This window comes from Egretta garzetta, unplaced genomic scaffold (assembly GCF_000687185.1).
Source record: "Egretta garzetta isolate BGI_Z169 unplaced genomic scaffold, ASM68718v1 scaffold94, whole genome shotgun sequence".
Taxonomy (NCBI): Eukaryota; Metazoa; Chordata; class Aves; order Pelecaniformes; family Ardeidae; genus Egretta; species Egretta garzetta.
In genome coordinates, this window is record NW_009259683.1 from 9287504 (window position 1) to 9308193 (window position 20690).

The 20690-nt window shown below is 39.2% G+C and overlaps 1 protein-coding gene across 1 annotated transcript in view; it reads right to left on the reverse strand.

Annotated features, from left to right (window-relative positions):
* HDAC9 (histone deacetylase 9) overlaps positions 1 to 20690 on the reverse strand; it is a 281178-nt gene that overhangs the window by 199598 nt on the left and 60890 nt on the right. Inside the window, exons 6-7 of the mRNA XM_035894070.1 lie at positions 6801 to 6932; positions 4400 to 4515 (exon numbers count right to left, since the gene is read on the reverse strand). Coding sequence (XP_035749963.1) covers positions 4400 to 4515; positions 6801 to 6932 — 248 coding nt within the window. The remainder of the gene's footprint in view (positions 1 to 4399; positions 4516 to 6800; positions 6933 to 20690) is intronic.

A 20690-nucleotide genomic window follows, 5' to 3' on the forward strand; every position in this document is an offset into this window, starting at 1 on the left:
ACCATCAATGAAGAGTGGTTAAGCACAAAAACACAGGATGTTATTCCAAAACATAACCTTCCTCATACAGTTTGTTTGGAGATACGACCTATCACTGAGACAATAACAGTAGAAGTCTATCTCTGTAATTTTCTTTTGGTACCTAGGGAGTGTCAACAGATAGCGTAGGAAACAAAGAAGCTTCACTTGCATATTACATTAATTCCTGGCTAACAGCCTTGATAACGTCCACCTTTGACCATGAATAAAACCAAGTATGTCAAGACTATGGAGATACTATTGAGGGAGATTACAAAGATTTAACTAAAAAAGGACACTGCAGCAACTCTAATGAGTTTCCTAGAATATAATCAAGTTTGTAGCAACTGCAGCATCTATACAGAGCCACTTCAAAAATACATGTTTCCTTTTTGGTTTTCAGTATGCCACTATTACCTTCTAAGATTTGAACGAACAAACATAGCAGCGACAAGGTGCACGGCAGTAAAGCACATTCCCACATGAAGGTCAGGCATGATTGTTTCATGAGGCAGAATCCATCACATTATGTACCATGGGAGTTTAATGTTGAAAACAGGAATTGTTTTGTGGTTGGTTTTTTTTTTTTTTGTAAGAGCATTTCCATCCCATTTTTAATACTGCTTATAATCAGTAACTTTCATTTGTGGAGGTAACTGAGTTTTAAAAATATTTTCAGGTAATATTAGCCTAAGTGTCAGTTAAACCTCATCTCCCAAAAGAAGTTTAGTAGCCCACCTGCACAGATTACGGTCCTGTATATGCTGAGGCACGACTGCATGACCCCAGCTGCAGCTTCTCTTTTTACACAGTTGACAATACCTTGGCACAGTGGCACAAACTGGAGTTGCCAGCAGTGTCATTTGGCAGCACAATGGCTAAGCCATGGTCCTCCTACAGGCAGACTTGATGGTTCGGACTGGCACCTAAATTACCCCAAAGAGCAACTGCCCTACTTGCTCCTCTATGTACTTACTGGGTCCATGGATCCTGCTTCCCGATGCTTAAAATATCTTGTCAACCTAGCTACCTTCTCTCTCAGAATAGAATACAATACCTAAATGTAACAGTACATGATGATCTCCAAGTAACCACGATTAGTTATTGTACTTCCGTTTTGGTACCGGGACCTGCTGAGAAGCAGGAACACCCATTTCATGTGTGCATGTTTATACGCACATTTACAAACTAGGTGGGGAAGAGGAATCGGTTTGGCTTTAGTAATTCTAAACTGTGGAGCTACAGTAAGGTTGTCAAAGCTTTGAATATTCCCAATTACATTCTTATTTCTTGAGGCTTTTGTGTCATTTTTTTGCTAATTAATTAGGCTCTCTCCCCATACACTTGAAGCAGACCTCACCAGCTGGTCAGAAACCTGCCACTAGCCACTTGCAAAGAGCACCTCAAGGAGATGAGTATTAGAAACATAGTACTGAGGGGTTTCACAAATCAAGTACGTGTTTATCTGCCATACGTGTCAGTTATGTCTCCCATATAATCAGGAGATATGCTAGGAAATGCTGCTCTGCAAAGCTCAAATGAAAGGGAAAGAAAATGATCTGAAGCCCACTTATACTAATTGGAAATGTTCCATTGCGTTCAATGGCTTTTGACCAGGCTGTGAATGCCTAATATTAATCATTTCACATGACTAAGGCAGGTTGTCCCTCTGAACTCAAGGGACGTGCTGTGCAGGGGCTCAATCCTGCTTGCATTTCTCAAGTAAGTAAGATTTAGCCCCAGCACAGTAGGTGACCTGAAAGTGTCCGACATGCTACAAGAGACAAATAGCTACTGCGGTGAACCTTGATGATACTGGAGACAACTGGGCCTAATAAAAACAGCATTTTATTTATAAGGTGCAATTAAAATCTTGAGTTGAACTTTCAAGTTTCATATAATGAGACCAGTGTTTTAACAAACGGTACTGAAAGTACCATTAAGGGAACTGTGATAGTAAAAGATTATCTGCAGAAACGTAGCATTTGCAGTGCACCTTTGTTCATTCAAAAAAATGTAAATGTCTACCCACCAGACTGTCTGCTCCGGAGGGTAAACCACTTAAAAGTCTCACTATTCAAATGGATATGGCAAAAATACTCTAAAAATCTGTTTCATTACTGATAATGCTCTAATTCTGTCCATGCACTAGAGTATAATCATTTACGGTATTGACTCATGCTTTACTGGTAAATGGCTCTCTGTCATAGCAACCTGTTTTCCCCCAGCAAAAAGTGTTTTATTTGCTGCCATGAAAACTGCGGCTATCCACCCACTCAGATATGAGCACAACACTTACTGCAAATGTCAAAACAACGATTATGAAACAACAGCAATGTGAGTCATGCGGGATTACAGCAAAACAAGTGATATTTTGGGTGATTTGGAACTCTTATCCTATTATTAGAAACTTCTGTACTTTGTGTATCTGATGAAAAATTGATTAGATACATAGCCTTTGAGAGCTGGCAGCTAGTGCTAAACTGGAAAAGAGACATGTAGCAGTCTAGCTGCTGTTAAACTACCAAAAAAAATCCCACTGAAATCAAAATGCATTGAAGTTGAGATTTATGGAAAAATGTTTGAGCCCACAGGACCACAGTATTAACAGTCAAGTAACCAGAGAGGTAATCCCCGACTGGATCCACAAATGGAAGTCAGTAGTTTCAGCTTCTTAGCACACTTCTAGCGAGCTAAGTGACCGACTCCAGCATGCAGAGCCCAATTTTTAAAGGAACTTTTTAGGCTCCTTTGAGCATCTGTGATCGTATGGTGGGGCTGTAACTCCTGATGTCTGGCACAGTAATGGCAAATGATATGCCATTAATGTTGTGTTCTATTAATTAACAGAATATAACTGCTGGTTCTTGCTATAACCTTTCCAAATCTCCCCAAACAAGAGATTGCCAGCCTGACCAGATTGTATGCGGGCAAGCATCCAGAAAGCATAACATGCCAAGTAACACGCACCGTATACCAGTCTGAGACATTATTCCCTTTGCATTTTGTAGCATCCTCAAGTCAATACAAGATCCAATTGGACAAGATTTCCTGTTTAGTACAGCACTAACATCCACATATTACAAACTTCCACCTAAAACATTCCCAATATTAAAATATACCACTTAATTCCACTGAACTAGGATCCGATCTAATCCAAATGATGGATCTTACTCTGCATCATTTAAGTTTCTTTGCAATCACATACAGAGGGGCTATGAGGCAAGACCACATGTTAGCCATCAATGCAATTTTTTTTTTTTTTTTTTTTTGGTTACGGGCCAGAGAGAGGCTACTAATCAGTGTGCAGGGGTCACCCACCTGCCCCCTGGATCATAGTTCACACACACAATTAATTCATTATGGGGAAAAGTCACTGCTGGAGGTTGAACTGCTCATTCCAGGTTTTTTTGAGGTGAATGTCCTGCCACTGACCTGGAGAAATAGCTCCATTAGCTAAAACTCTGCTAAATCACATTTTCTTATGCAGTTTTTCTAACATAAACAGTACAAACCAACAATTAATAGAAAACTTTGCCGCCAAAGCAGGAATTGCTGTAAGTATAGGTACTGGATACAGAATACTGTGGAATTTGGTTCTCTCTCAGTTGCATTAGTTTATTGCCCCTTACAATATCACCATGGAAAGCATGACTTAGGCATGTCATCTATGCTAAATGAGGTTTATCACAACTGATTTACCATCTGCATTCCTGTTGTTATAGGCACGTATGTATGAAACAGAACAAGGAGCAGTTAAGATTCTTTCTGTGTACAATCTTGTTTTACAAAACAAGTATCCAAGACTCCTGGCATGTCAGTTATGTTGGTAAGTACTGACCTGATAAGGAAACTGAGGTACAGTAAAATAAAAGGCAGATATGAAAAAGGATTTAGTACCTAACTCTGATACTGTAATAAACTAAATCTACTTCAGCAGCCATCTGAACCTGGGACCACCGTAACTCAAATGCGCTAGGATCACCAATGCCTAAATCAATCTTGCACGTGAAAGTTCTTCACCAGCGTTCAGCACTGCGCACCTCTTCAGGCTATCCCAGAAGGTAATGTTCTGCAACACAGATGCTTCCGAGTTCCTTCCATAGCTCCCTCCCACTCTTCCAGTAGTATTACTGGTGCTTTTTGTTACAAAAGAGTCTCCTGAATGTGCATCTCATATATGCTGGCCTCCTGAACATCCATCTCAGATATGAAGATGTCTTTCATATATAACATACTCTGATGTCAGCCTGCAGTGTCCTGGTGTCCCTGATAATTATATCTTCTGCAATTACTCTGCCTGTGAGTATGAACAAACTGAAAAGTTTCAAATCTGTCCAGTCTAGAAATGTGTCTACCCAATAAAGAGAAGGAGTCTTACCTCAGCTTGAATGTTAGACGGCAAAACTGAGGTTTCATTTTCTGTTACACTGCTGGTCTGACCATTGCTTGGGGAACTGGGACCTGATACAGGGGAGCTGCTACTGGCTGAGGATTCTGCAAAACAGATTAAGCATACATGAATTTCACACTGGAAAGGAACATGTGATCTTGATTAATTGTATACTCTTTATGGCACAGGGGTTTTTTTTGCTGTTGAAAAGTATCTATCAGTTACGCTATTTACTTACATTAAAGATTTTAAACTCATCCTCCATTTCTTTTGGTTTTCCTTTTACAGTGCTAGCAAGGAAAGATACTCTTGGTCTTTCCCCTTCTGATCTGCTTCACAAAGGAAGAAGGGGCTATTTATTTTTCCCACAAAGATGGTATGATACTCAGTATTAGGCAGAGATACAGACATCGAACTTGTAATGAGTAACAAGAAAATGAAGTCTTTTCTTTTTAATTGCAAAGACTCCTGACTCTGTAAGACATCAAAATGACAGAGATAGCAGGCTTGCAAAGGTCATGATAACATGTCGTCAATTCATGAGGCCTAGTGCCATCTCCTTTCTGTTTAGAAAGGGGATGAGCATGTTGCAGAGTAGGCAGGACATACGCAAGTAATAACGGCAAAATACACACCACTTCCGCTACATCTTTGGCACAAATACGAAGGAATATTTACAGCATATGAAAAACTTAAAATAGCATCTAAAAGGCTGTGTGTTACTTTGATTTAAAATTTCCTGAGTTCTGTCTAAGATAAAGGGGAAGAGGATGATCTGATTGTGTGTTGTTGTTTTGAGTTATTCTAATCCTACACCGATACAAATTGAATTTACATAGCTGGAACAGTTAACAAGGTTAAAGATGGAAGAGTGCAGCATTAGTAGAGGTAAGCCTGTTTCATGCAATAGCTTTCAAATTAAAGTACTCAGGAAGTTAAAATAATTAATATCTAAATGTGGCAGTAAATATTCTATAGCCACCTCTTTGCTTCTTCACTCTTCACTCCTTCTGTTATATATCCTCACTTACTCACTCACAACTGAAATTGCTGGGAGATTTTCTAGCTGTTTCTTGGACCTGTTGCTCATTCCTACTAGAGCTGACTTCCATTTAGTGAAGTGAATCCATACCCAGCTACACTAACTAGTCAGGTAAAGTTCTAGCATTGTATTCTCACTAGTTTTCATGGAAAAGCAGAAACACAAACTTATTCTTTTTTCTCAGTTTTTTAAAAATTACAATAGCATGTTTTGTATAAATAGGCATTTAAATAAAGGGCTATTTTCAGTTAAAAGAATTCAGATACATGTCTGACAGACTAGTATCAGTTGGTTGCATAAACATGTGGTCTGATTGTAACATCATGTAAACAAACCATGAAGCTACCAAATATCGATGCAAAATCAAAGCAAGAAACGTCAGAATGAGGTGAAATACTGTAAATTACTACAAATGTTCTTTTCTTTCAAATCAACAGATAAGGCCTTGGCAGCATACTAAACCTAAGGACTAAAAATGAGAGGACTTTAGGCTGTTTGGAAACTCACATGCAATTCTGCAAAATAACATGTGACAAAATTCACCACTCTGCAATACCAAACATGTGAAAGAAAACCTTAGCATCCACAGTTCATCCACCCTGTCACTTTCTAACTTAAAAGGCAGAAAAAATATTGAAAACAAATACTACTTGATGACAAATTTTTACTTTGCTTTTTTTCCCCTTTTAGTCCCCCCATATGCATAATTCTGTATTTTTACATGCTAAAAGTTCCCTTTCCGTTACTAAGAATACTTACTATCTGCTATGACCAATAATATGCCACTAAATATTTAAACATTTCAACTCTTTCTTCTCAAAAAACTGCTTAGTGAGCTCTTACATCAAAAATATCTAATCTTGACATTTTCAAGCAAGAGAAACCAGTGGGATAGGGCCAAATGCAGGATTCCTTTTGGAAGGAATCCTTCCTTGTCCTTTATTAACCTAAGTAATATCACATAGGTGTTTTTGCACTTTGTATTAGCATCTGCATTTTCCATGGGAGATAGGAAGTTGAAGATGCAAGACCCAAAATGTTGTCCACATACAGAAGACACAAATTAAGGGAAGAGACTATTCTTGTTTTCTCCTTTGACGTTCTTTGCCACCAACAGTCTACCATTTATTTGTTCTCATACTTGCTGTTGTAAAGTACTGGTTTCCAAGCTGGTTTGAAAGTACAAGCTATTTATACACAACCATTTAATACGGTTTTCTTTTCAGCAGCAGGAAAAAAAAAAAAAAGGATACAACCTTCTGCTTGGCAAACAGTTTCAATTCCAAAATACCACCACTATTCCGTGAGCAGTCGCAGTTGATACAGAATTTCTCTGTTCTTAATTACCTGTCATCTCAAAGAGTCGCTTCTTGAATGAACTGACAACATTTCCATCCTTCCTCCTGAGTAAAGGACTGCTTCTCCTTTCTGTCACCTTTTGTTTTAACCGTGAACGTACCTTCAAATTGGGCTCTGAAGCTGGAAATGAAGAGAAGAAAATAAATGATTACAAATCAAATTACTGCTTTGTGTCAGACACCACTGACGTTTCCTGTAGGACCTCATGTGATCCAAGGAGGGCTTGGAGGCAGAGATTTTGCTGCCCATCCTCCCCAGCCATCCTGCTGCTCCTCATACAACTCTATTTTAGATTGGAGGCTAGGAAAGAGAGGAAGAGAGCTAAAAAGCTTCAGATCCCAGTACTGTTCTCATTCTGTTTAAACACTGGTTATCCATTAATTATTGTTAATATCGTAAATATTAATTAAAGATAATGCAAGTTTTATTCTACATAATTTTTATCTGTCTTGTAGGTGAAAACTTGGATGGAAATACAGCTTGGAACTTGGAACCTTATAATTGGATTACAGTCTGATGATGGAAATAGAGAGAAGCCTCCACTGGTTCCTTTTGATTTCTCTTAGAAATATAAATTACAACAAGCCTTGCTGGCAGAACATTTCTTGGTCAGCAATTTTAGGCCCAGAACTTCAATGTTTTCTGAGTAACACAGCAAACAACTAGATTTATGACAGTGTCCTAAGAACATTTACACAGAAAAATATATGCTCTGAAAATGAAGAAGTAGGACTGATTCCCAGAAAACCTAGGATTATATTTAATGCACCTTGGGCAAGTTCCACCTTTGTTTCCTAAATGGACACGGTCTTTTCATATGAAGGCCAGAGATGAAGCTCTGCTGTGCTTTTTATTTTGTTATATTTTTAGCATCATAAAATGTTTCATGTACTCACTTATCTGCTTTCCTAAGTAGCCCGTCTATCAAAAAAACTGCTAAGAGTTAGTGAAAGATAATTGTGGAATAGAATTTGTTTATATTTCCCTTTCTGGAACTGGGGCTTGGCTAAGCAATATCTCAAAATAGAGGGAGCTGGAAACTGTGATCAGTTCTCTCTCCTATGTACAGACCTAAGCCCAGCCCTGAAGAAGAAGCAAGAGTTAGTACAAAAACCAAAATAAATTAAATCTTCATTGAATTCAGTATTATACCATTTGTCACTTTGGGGTAGGAACTCAATCCTACAGTTCTAATTCCAGTTCCTGCCCAGCATGTAATATCACACATCTGTTTCCTGCTGCCCCACTTGATCCCTCAAGGATGGGGGCATTAGAAATGCCCACGCGAGAACAAAGGGGCTGCACCTCCGCCAGGGTGCTGCTGTAACCTGCAGTGCCTGCCCTCATACGCTGGCCTTTGTCATGCACTACATCGCCCCTGGCAAGCACTCCCTTCTAAGTGGTCTGTGCCTTCAGTGCATTCCAGACCAAGATACACGGGCTAGCACAACACTGGAAATCTCGAATGATAAAAATATTAACAAGAAAATTATTTTTTATCACTTACTACCATTGTTAAGATCAATGGGTCTAGTGATGGAGTACAGATGACTTGTTTGCTGTCTAAGATACCCTTTGCTATGAAACTGAAAATTTAAAATATAACAGTGGGCTAAGATTACACTACATGCTTTCACCACAGATCTCACCCAGGTATGATGACATTTGGAAGAAAAGGTGCTTGCTCCTACATAGGAAAATATTTCCATACCCATGACAGACTAATGTGATACAAATCCTCTGCAACACCCACTGGAGAAATGCTCCGCTTGGATATGAATGCTTCATGCTCAGTCACAGCAATTGCCTTTCTATTTTTACTACATTTCCATCATATTCAGCATCTGAATCAATCGTATAAGCAGAGAAAGTAGACTTTGATGTCAATGTCCGAATTTATGAGCCATCTGAGAAGACAGCCCTTGCATGAAATATGAAGATGATTTTTAAATGGAAATAGTCAATTTTAAAACGAAAAGGCATGGAGAAGAGTGATTTTTAAATTATAAAATAAACCTTCTAATAAAAAACAAAGCCAAGGTTTGAAGAGTGTTTGTTTCAAATACTGGCTTTCTTGAACATCTCCCATGAGACACTGCCAGCTCCTAACATGGTACCAGTTAGGACTTGATGCTGGCAATAAGAATTCAGGTTTCAGCGCACTAAATATATAAATTTAACCGATTTGAGGATGTCTGCTCCAATGGAAAAAATGCAGAACTGGGAAGTGGTTTCTTGATACTCGTCTGTGGGTGTGTGACTGTAGAAGTCACTGTACCAAGCTGCCCCACCGAAGCAGAAACAGAATTATTGTTGACTGCAACACGTATGGATCACAACAGCAATCCTATGTGCTTCAGTGCACTCCTACATGAAGGCAGTAATAACACATTGGTAATTGTCAACTCTGTTCTGATAATTAAAAAGGCAAAATCAAGGATTTTAAGCTTCAAGGATAGGCCTGTGAATTAAAATTTTAAACATATATACATATATATATATATACACACAGACTGCCCCAAAGCACACACATGAGATTATTTAGAAATCATTTTAATCCTTTAAACTCTGAAACTCAAACAAGTGAGCAAAAAGTAAAAATAAATTTTTCATTTTTTTTGTTAAAATTAATTTGTTCCCCTAGTATTTGCAAGGCACTTGGAAAGCCTTAGTGGGAAATGGTGAAGAATTATTAGGATTAATCTGCTTTATGTTTCAAATGAGCATTTGGTTCAATACTTTAACTAGTGGTTCTTATAAGTGGTCTATAGAGGGATAATGCTCAAAATAACTGTTTTGCATTAGCCACTCCTGTGAGTATTTCTGCTGCAAGCTATTAGCACCTTTGCTCAGCTTAATTAATCCACTGTCAAGGTTGACTATGTTCATCAGCCAAAGGCATTCTCCATGTGGAACGGAAGTGTCACAGGGGGAGCCAGTGCCAAATAACTTCTGAGGCTAAAGCTTTACTCACCAGCTTGCTGCAGAGTAGCTTCCTCATGCAGCTACAAGCCCCTAAGAATGAACCTTTTTTTGCTCCATTAATACCACAAAATGATTGAAAAGACCTTCATGGAGTTTATTACTTTATGTGGTGTTCCAACCGTAAACCAAGACTCTGACTCAGCAAGATAATTAATGCATATGGCTAACTTTCTGTACACCAAGCATCCCACTGTGGTCCAGGACTCAGAACTAGATTAATTCTACCCCACACAGGATACATCCTGTATCTCACCTTCCTGAGGAAACGGGCCCTCTCTAAAGTGCTGGAGGTGCTGAATGAGGTGGGGTTTGCTGGGTTAGATGCCTGCAACTACAGTGGGCTGAATCATCTGACCAAAGAGACAGAATGCCAGAGACAAGAGGAAAACAAGAGCACATGGCCAAGAGTGTGGCAGATGAGGAAAACAGGACTGTGCGTTTTCACTGCAGCAGGCTGGTAGGTTGGGCTATTCATCTAAAATCCTGCTAAGAACCAGTATACATCTGATATTGGTCTGATTGGTGACTGCTAGCCTCGTGCCTTTGCTCCACAAATCTTTGCGCTTCTACTACATTTAGCACTTTGGAACAAGTAATAATCAGTTCCCACTTGGAGAAAGGGAAAATACATTATTTGAGAGTGTTCCATTGCAAAGACAACAAAAAGACACAGCTATTTTCTCTGAAGGCCATCAAAGCCCATGTCATTGATCTCGATAGCAATCAGCTGACACCCATTTGAGTGATGCACTTGAGTGGATTTCAGGAAAGACTAGCCTGAACATGACTTTGTTTATATAACTGCAGCATAATTTGGAATAATGAGATGTTGCAGTAACATGGCTTCTTCAGTCTCATTACTATTCTCTTTTTAGTGCTGGTAATAATGAACTGGTATTACTCTTTAAATGACTGTAAGTGGGAAACAGGTATGAAAGATACAGAAAGTATTCATTTAAACAACCAAAGATATCACAGGCAACCCAAGGTTCAGTTACCACACTCCTTGGCATGATTTGTAATTACCTCTACAGAACTGAGAACTTTGGTCCTAGCTGAAGAAGAAAGAGAGCACCTCAATGATTCTTCTCACCTTTTATGGCGGCTTCATATAGGAGGAAAGAAGTAAGTAACTGTACTGCTAAAAATAGAAAATATACAGGCCTCTATATAGGTACACGTTAATTTCATCACAATAACCATTACTGCTCAGGTTTGAATCTCAGAATAGAAAACTATTCTCTCCTGTGTAACACGATACTGAAACACAAGCATGAGAGATAGAAAAATGATTCGGTGAAGTCATTATGTCCTATACCCCACTTTGCTTAATATTAGCAATTTGCAGATACTAGCATTAAAGAATATAGCCTGGGGCCAGATTGCTCCCAAATGAGCTGAGGTTTTTTTGACAGGGCTTTGCTTCACTGTTTCTTTTTATTAAACACACAGAGATATTTAAGAAGAAGGGATAAAAATCCTTTCTACACGTGGGGAGAGGACATATATATGAAGGGAATGTAAAAGATAATAATGCACTACTTTCTGATGGTTCCTGGAACACAGTACTACTTTTGTATCAGAAGAGCGTGTGCCAACTTCAAATCAGCATTTAATGAACCCAGGCAGGAAATGGGGGATGGGAGAGGGTGCATAGCAAGCAGGTCCTCATCTCGAGGCTAAAGCCATATATAGGAAACCTGAAGAACAGAAAGTGAGCTTTTGTCCAGGCTTCGAAGGGCTCTACAGTGAAAGCATTTCCTTTTCCTCGCTGGCAAGCTGGCTTAGAAAAGCTGTGGGGCAGTCGAGGTAAAGGATGCTAAATTTGGCTACAAAGCTTCCAACAACAGCAAGAGCAACGGCGGCAAAATTCACATCTTACTTGAGAATGATAAATTGCTCCCTATTGCCCAGGCACCAGCTGTTATCACTAAGATAATTTTAAAGCAGTAACTCGGATTTCTCTATGAAGTATTTAAGTCAACAGAAACAATTAAGAAACAAAGAATTCATGATCTTGAAGTAAATCTTCACTGGTATTCGCTATTTCTTCAGGTGTCATATTTTAAGCTGTGAAGGGTCATATATTATACTGATTTGAATATATTCTATGCTGTACTCCATGCAGGAGTTATTAATTGTTTTTTCCTGCCTTGTATCTAACAAGTATCAATAAAGGAATACATAGTCAAGGGATCTCTCTTTTTTCACAACACATACGTTATTATTTTTTATACTACTGCACTAGAGACCCACGCACAGATAAGCATTTTGTGCTTTACAACACACAACCATGACGGGCCATGCCTAAGACAGCTTAAAGGCCAAGTTATAGGACAAAAGAATGCTGTATGGGTATAATCCAACAGAGGTACAAGAGAAAATAATGAGATGGTACTGGTTAGCATGATTCTGGTATTGCCAGCATACCGGTGGCTTATCCTTTGTCAAGTTTCTTTCTAGCACTGTGGCAACTGAGAATTTTCAAGAGGATACTGAATGGGGATAATGAGGTAACTTTGAGATCTCTGTTGCAATTTCACTTGAAGCAGGAGGAGCAGAATGGGAGAAAACATTGTGAAGAGATCCTCAATTCCTTGGGTCCATTGCACAGCACAACAGGTTCCTGGTCCATGCTATAGGCTTCCAGTTACCATGGTTAAATACCTAAGTAACAAAGCAGTCTGCCTGTCTATGCCATGCCAGGACCTGGAGATCAAGGAAAAAGTCAAATCCCACCTCACAAGTGTATCAACGAAAATAGCCAGCCGAGGCATACCTAAGGTTCCTAAGAAGCTAGTCTGAGGGCAGCGGGCTAGGGAGAAACTTCCCACTTTCCTCTCTAGGGATGGAGGTAGAATGAAAGGGACAAGATACTCCTATGCACCATCGGAAAGGACAAATGAGGAGATAGTCTGGGCTTCCTCACCAGAACTATGAATGCAACCACAGCCAGGCAGAAAGGCAGGGAACAGAGGTCAGGTACCAAAACTGTTTCTAGCTTCCTCAGCTGCTTCGTGGAGAGCTATGAATGAGTTTGTCCTTCTGAGAGACCTGATGGTCTCACAGCCTTTCCTCTGCTGCACGTGGTTCTTGCAGACACGTAAATAGTCTCTGCTCTGCATGGAGTTTCTGACTTCTGCTCTGGCTTCCTGCAGGCAGCCGCAGACTGTTTCAGCCACCTCCACACAGCCGAATATATTAGGCATTGGCAAGATGAGCAGTGACTTTTTGTTTTCATACATGACTGACATTTGCTATAGAGGGCCACGTCCTGATACAAGACAATCCTAGACAATGAACATGTGGGACATCCTCCCCGCTGGGACTTCCTCCCCACTGGCTGACAGACTGGGAGATACCAGCGTGTAGTACAATTCGGTAGGTTCAATGACTTACAAATTCTGGTGATTTAAAAGGCCATTTCTGAAAGACTTTTAAATTAGATTCATGAGGCTGAAAGTTATTTACACATGCCCTCTAAAGCTCTTCCAAGAACTACATGGACCTGACCGCTGGGTGGTCCCAGCGAGGCGGGAGCGGCAGATACAGTGGTACAGGACGGAGACACTTTGTTTTTCTGGCTTGCATCACCTAATGTGTTTTCAGCATATACCAAAACTGTTTCCTGCACGACCATTTGCTTTAAGGGGAGCGCTGGTCATATGTGAAATCCTTTAGTCCTTTGCTTTATTTTACTTTTGTAAAAGGTAGGATGCTTTATTTATTCAGACTAAGGTAAATATCCATTCCCTAAATAAAAAAACAGGTTTAGTGAAACACATGGTAAAAGACCTAATTAGATTAGAGGGGATCTCACAGCCCTTCAGCTCTCTTCAGGCTAAGGAAGCCAATTTAACAAGATTAGCAAATTTTCATTGATTTCCTAAAGAAGGTTCAAAAATGAAATATTCCCTGAAGCTGTTTTAAATGCCTAACTTTTCCTTGTTACTCACTGCAGTCTGTATGAAACGTAATTTTTCTGTTTTATTATCCATGCAAACAAGTGTTATCTTTCTAGGAATGATTTATTGAGTTAAATGTAGGCATTAGTGTACTGGTCACATTTAGCCAGAATTAGAGATCCTTATATTTTTCCTGAAAAGCTGATCTGTGTGATATATTTCCTGTTAATATTTGTTCTGCATATAACCTGTGAGGCAAAAGAACAGGTCTCTCCACAGAATTCTTAACAATTTCTATCCCTTAGTACAGAAACAGCATCTCCTTGCATTTGCACTGCTGGGCTATGTAGTGGTTTCAATGAGACCAGGGTTTCTACTGGGCCTCTTGAGTCCTCATTACATGTCAAGTCAGCTGAAACCATGGCACGTTATTGCTACGTTAGGTCCATCTTAATTTTCTCCCATGTAAACTAATATTCTTTTCCAGTCATAAATAGGGGATTAAAAAGCAAATAATACTATACTGCCTTGGAACACAGAATAAAAGAACAAGGATATTTTAAAATTAATTCTCAACTTCCCTGCACATGTTCGAATTCTATAATTTTTTTTGCACTTTTATAGCACTTATGGGAGCCAAATTGTATCTGCGTTCTCAGGAGGTGTAAGAGGAGAAAGAAGGTGGTGAAACGGGCCATTTAATAAAGGGCATCCCTCATTTGAATGGTAATAACCAAATTTAGATACGCATGACTGGCAGTCCTTCTGGTTAGGTCTCCACTGGTTATTCTCGCCCCCACTTCTGACCATACACACCAGTCGGTTCTAGCTGGGAAGAAGTAATGGGAATATAATACCATACTTTCTGCAAATATAGGAAATCCCCCTCTTCAGCCTAAGTCCTCCTCCAATATCCACTGAATCACTAATTTTACACAAGAAAAAAATACTTTCCTCAGTGAAGAAGTGCCAAGGATAATCCCCTAGCCCCAAAAGTTGAGGCTTTTGCAGGATCACAATTTGACCCCTAGATACAGGATTTTTTATAGAATAAGCATGTTCATTATTATGTTCCCCAAATCCCAGACAAGAAGGAATTAGTTAATAGGGTGATTAAATCCCACAGATTTTAATCCAGAAAAATATCCAGCAGTGATAACTCATTGATGGCAGGCAAAAAGTATAATCTAACATTTCATCAACCTTCAGAAATTCATGATGAAACACCTTCACCTTCTCCCCCAGTTTAACAGGTCATCAATATCATCAGGAGATGGGAGCTGGGCAGGTCTAGATTGCTGAAGCATACTCTTTAGAGTTGTGCAAAGGCAACACAGAGTACGGGATGCCAAGAAAACAAAAGCAACCAAACCACAGTATATCTTGCTTTCCTAGCAGATGAGAACTATGGGCCAAATTCAGCTCAAGAGCAGGAAGGCACTTCAGCTCTGCTGAAGACAAGTGAAGATAAAATTGCCCCCAAAGTTGTTTGGACTTCCGAAACATGTTTGTCTAACTTCTCTTGGCAAGGTTGACTTTGTGAAAGGATCTCTCCATATTAAGCGAAGTGAGGAGAGAAACCCCACCTGTTAAAAGTCTTAATTAGACATTGACACTGCACCCTCACAATGAAACTGAATTAAAACAAGTTTATTTTCAGATAGGTTCTTTATGCTCTGCGATATAATTCTAGTCCCCCACAACTTAATTAGCTAAATATACAATGTAACCTTGCATCTGGTAGAGTAATTTAACAGGAATAATTGTGCACCACCATAACTCAACGAGACACTGAGGAAAACCATTGAAATGCTATTTCCTTTCCTTTGGAAGAGAATTATGTACAATTTCAGCATGCTTTGCATTTCTAACAGTTAAAGCCAACAGGGAGGTATCACTCCCATTTATATTACTTTCCCATGAGAAAATCAAAAGCAAAGTACAAAGCTTATGCCGTTGTTCATGAATGGCTCTGTAATACTTACTTGGCTTTAGCCAGAACATGTTATTTGGCAGCTAAACCCCTTAATTAGAGTTGTGGGTTTGAACAGATTTTTCAGTGAAACTATATTTTGCAGGAGTTTGGAGAAGTGCAATCTTTACTAACCAACGTCTTCTATTTTGGATGATCTGATACCATGTGATTTCCACTTTTCACTTCTCTGTCTGTTTCTCTCTTTTTTGCCATCTTTTAGATGTGCTTGTTTACTTTTCTAAAAGTTTTCAACTGTCCCTGCTCTAGATACAGTGGAAGAAAAATCCTAGTCCCACTGAAGTCAAACAGGACAGTCTCTACTGACTTCAAAGAGTCTCAGGGTTTATATGCAATATTTTGTAACTTATTTATCCAGAGGGAATGGACTTTGAAATGTCCATTAAAACCATTCCACTTAATTTTCAATGGACATTATGCTCTTAAAATGCTTTACATTTTAGGACTACTCCCTGCTCCTTATTTAAGCTGTTTCCTTTAGGTTCAAAAGTCAAAAAGGTGTCTAGTATCTGATTACCTGCTTATCAAAAAGTTATGCAAGCTACTTGTTAATGCTAACTTATAAAACATTTCTGAAAACATACATAATTTGTGCAAGAAAACCTATATGTAACCACATGAAGCAGAATTCTGTAATTCAATTTTGGCTATGCATTGGGCAGTAAAAGGAGACATAAGTATTTAGACCAAGACGGTATAATTAGTCTAGCCAGTCAAGAAGGTCCACTATCTAGCACAACAGAGTAATTACTGGCGAGGCAGAAAGAGATGTACATGCAAGTAGTGGGATTTTTGCTAAAACAGAAATACAGTGAAAAAGCTTTATCCAGGCCATCTTGAAACTGAGTAAGAATCACCCACGCGTAACACCTTTGCTTCCTGCAAAGTAAGTGTTAAATAAAATATATCAGAGGAACAATCTTGCACCGACGGGAAGACTGTGATGGTCTTCATGGGAATCATCCTGGTGATGACTCCTGTTGAATCCTGGTGCAGGCCATGGCAGCTTCCATGACACCAAAGCATACCTACACAAGTTCTTTTCTCTCTGACAGTGTCATTAAGCCTACCCTAGCATTCCTTTTAGTTTTAAGCTATCTCAAAAAATTTCCCCTCTAACTCAAGCTAAATTGGTGTGACAGGGCATCCCTCCTCATCCCCAGCTTGGGAGGCTGCAGAACCCTGATGGACCTGAGATGACGGCAGCCCAGCACAGTAGCTGCGACGGTATTACATTTCCTTAGAGCGGCTGGCTCCTGGGGGCTGAGCTCTGTTTTGGCCTGTTCATTACACGAATCCGGAAGAAGCTGTTAACAACGGTTTGCTTCAGGTTCACTCTTCAATTGCAAGTGAAAGTTTCTTCTCTTTCTAAAACCTCTTACTACTAATTACGCCCTCTCGAGTTATTGATAGTGAATTTAGGAAAAGCTAAAAAAGTCTGGTGATTAATCAGAAGAGAAGTCAAGGAAAAGAAGGGCTGGGAATCAGGATACTTTCCCCCCCCCCACCACTCTGTGATAAGCACCGGTGATTTCCTTTGGGCACATCACCAAGTCCAAATTTGTCAAGACTGTTCATTAAACCAGGAAAACAAGGACTCTGAGAGGCAGGGATGCTTAGCATTCCCTAAAAATGGGATAAAATGAGGAGAATCATACCATGTTTGCCTTTTTTCCCTGCTTCAATAAACAAAGCGGCTCTCCTATTTATTGTGCTCACTCATAAACTCAGAGAAAAATAACGCTTCTCTCTACTGAGCTTGACTCCTTCGTTTTGGCAGACATGGTAATTGAGGGTTTGTGATCCCCTAAGCCTTTTTTTTTTTTTTTTTTTTTTTTCTTAGTGAAGACCAAAAGAAATCCAGCTTTTTCATATACTGTTACTTCACAGGAGAGTGTTTTCCTAGAAAATGCAAACAGAAATGGAATTTGGTGGCACAAAAGGGAAAGGGAGAAAAACTTTCGCACACAAAATGTTTCTCTTCTCAGTTTCAACTGCTCCAGTAAATTACTGAGTCACTAAGTGCAGATAGAATAATGGTAAGGAAATATTCTAATTAATTTCTTTAAAAAAAAATTACATCTGCTGAGTTGTCATTCAGGAATCTTTCACTCTCATTACACAAGAGCTATGCTGTTATTCTACTGCCTAATCAGGTTAACTTAATATGGTTTTTACAAAGTGATCTTCATGGCTGTGCAGCACAGCCTTCTTCCTCTCTTTCATCACAATATTAAACAATCCTTCATCTCCTCTTTTTTCCTGTATGAAATTACATAATTTCCCCCCTCCAAGCAAGAACCTTGTACTATATTTCCATTGAGCATGCTTCCAATTTTTGGAAAGTGAGCTACAAACATCTTCTCAAATAGTACTATTGTGAACGATCTTCAGATCCCTAAGCAAGATGCAAGTTGTAAGCTTACAACTCCATCAGCAAGGAAAGATTCAACTGGCATAAACCCAAAATACATAGAAATTCTGATTGACGTTCCCATTCTGCCATGATTGTGCTAAACTCAGGAAAGAAAAAACAGTTTATACTTGATAGGATGATGTCCCCAGGAATTTCTTCCAACAAAAGCCAAAACATAAGCAAAATGCAGAAAGTCCATCTATAGCAATGTTTTAAAAAAACATGCAGCTTTGGTTAGAGAGCTAAACTTTACTGAAATTTACTGGCTTTTGCTGGTTTGCATCAACACTTGCACACAGAAAATGAAATGTTACTGATTGAAGAAAATGCAAATGTTATGGCCATTTGCCTGAATTTATGCATTTATTTCGACAAGGTAAAAAAAAAAAAAAACCCAAAAAATTTTTTTTAAAAGAACTTCTACCCTATCAAACCCATGTTGTTTGCTACACTTTTGTTAGTTTTATAGTAACTTCATCAAGCAAATAATATTTTCCCGCATAGACAGACATAGAATTATGGAGATTAACAATCAAAAGTTCCCCATATGAAATGATCAGGTCCTCAAAAGTGCACAGCTCCCATCAGAGCTCTTACAACAGTCAGTATGAATTTCAAAAGTGTTCAGTAATAGGGAGGAATTTTCAAACCTCTCTGGGTAATTTAGATGCATTAGTCTCATTGAAAGTTAATGAGCCGTGTGCTGCTCAGGCTTTTGGGTGCTTTGCAGAAAACACACGTTACGACTGGTATCCATGGCAAAAATTGTGGGCATTTTTTAATTTGATCTTATGCTGTTGAGGCTAAAGTCTGCTCTTCGCTACAGATGTGTAGCTTCTCCTTATGGTGTATTTATCTGTCCAACGAAGCAATAGCTCCCCTCGCTCTGCTCTTTTGAAAGTCTGTCAACACAGAGCATCTGACTGCAGCTGTGCAAAGAGCTGCGTATCCTGGCCTCTAGCCCCTAGGACAGTCCCAATCCTCCATGCAGCTAAGCTGTGCGAAGCCTGCTGCTGACGAGTTCTGCTGCATCTTGTACAGAAAGGAATAATCCACGTGGCTACGGGAGTTACTGAGTCACTATAGTCACTGCACTAGGATGTTAACTCTGGTACCTAACTGTAAACAGAGGAAGAGCAAGACTCTTAAAGTCTCTCCCTAGTTATCTATGCATCCCATCATTCTAGATGCTAGAAGAGTACAAGTTGCACAGGATGTTTTGCTCTTTACCGTAGCCTCTCTGAATTCATTTTTAAAAGATTAATAAGGAGATGCCACTTCAGGACTAATTAAGCAAAGGTTAAATATATTACTGAGCAAGAAAGTGAGCAAGCAAGACTCATGATTTACAATGCCTGTGTGACATTTGGTGTTCCCTTAGCACTGAAAAACACATTAGGATGTCAGGAGAGAATCATTCAGCTTTGCTGCCCATTAAATCTGATCTTAGAGTAACCAATCTAATCATAATTATCTTCCAAGAGCATTATATTAAAGTTGAAGAAGAGAAAGATACCTCTGTATTTTATATCATGTATATGAAAAATAAAATAGCGAAGCAAAACAAAGCTGCTATTAAAACCCACAACAGGTATTCCTTTCTTAAGGCTGAAAGGAATGTGAGGTCTGCTTTCATATGAATTGCTGACTTCATGCAGGTTCAGCACCACAGAGGGTTTACCAGGAGCCGGTGGCAAAAGCGTTCATAGCCTAAAGGAAAGGAAAAGAGGTTCACCCCTCATGGCAAAGGTCAGATTTCTGCAGGCTCATAGCCTGTCCATATACATGAGTGTTCGTGGGACATCTTTGTCTAGTGAGGTCTCATGAGGATGACACAGGCTCCACAATGTCCCTTCTGCCTGAAGGATGGCCCTATAACCACCCAGATCAGTTTAGGGTCATTTGACTTGTGTCGGTCTGGTTCCTGTTGCTTTTACTCTCAACCTGATGAACAATCATTGCAACCTTTGTGGGGATGTTGCTGAAGGCTGGAATTAAACAACTCCGGTATACAGAGAGATCGGATGTGTAAACAGGATATTTAACAGTTGCTATTTTCATGGATGTGGAGAGCTATGGGATATGCTCCCTTCCTAACACACAACATGCTGTACACTTCATTTATATTTGCTTATCAGAATCACTACGTAAATGTCATAGAAACGGTTATGCTAATGACTATATTAGTATTTGTCTATTTATTCTGCAGATATCTTTTCAGAGAGTCATCATGTCCTTTGTTCAATTCTGGAACTGATGCATTGCATGCCCAAATATTTGGAATAACATATAGAAAACATCTGGATTTAATTATATTATAGTCCTCTTATGCAGACAATGGGAATTGAATTAAGGAATATTTTGAAACCCCCACAGAGATATAAAAGTATTAGCAGCTGCACGAGAACTTTACTGTTACAATGTTTGAAAATGTTTTGTTTTACAGATCAACAGTCTGACACATCATAAATATCGATTGTAACGTTTAAGACATATAAGCATGGAAGAAAAATTAAAACCTGCTTTTCAAAAACATTTAGATGAATCCACAGCATTTATAAGATGCAGAGAGTATCCTT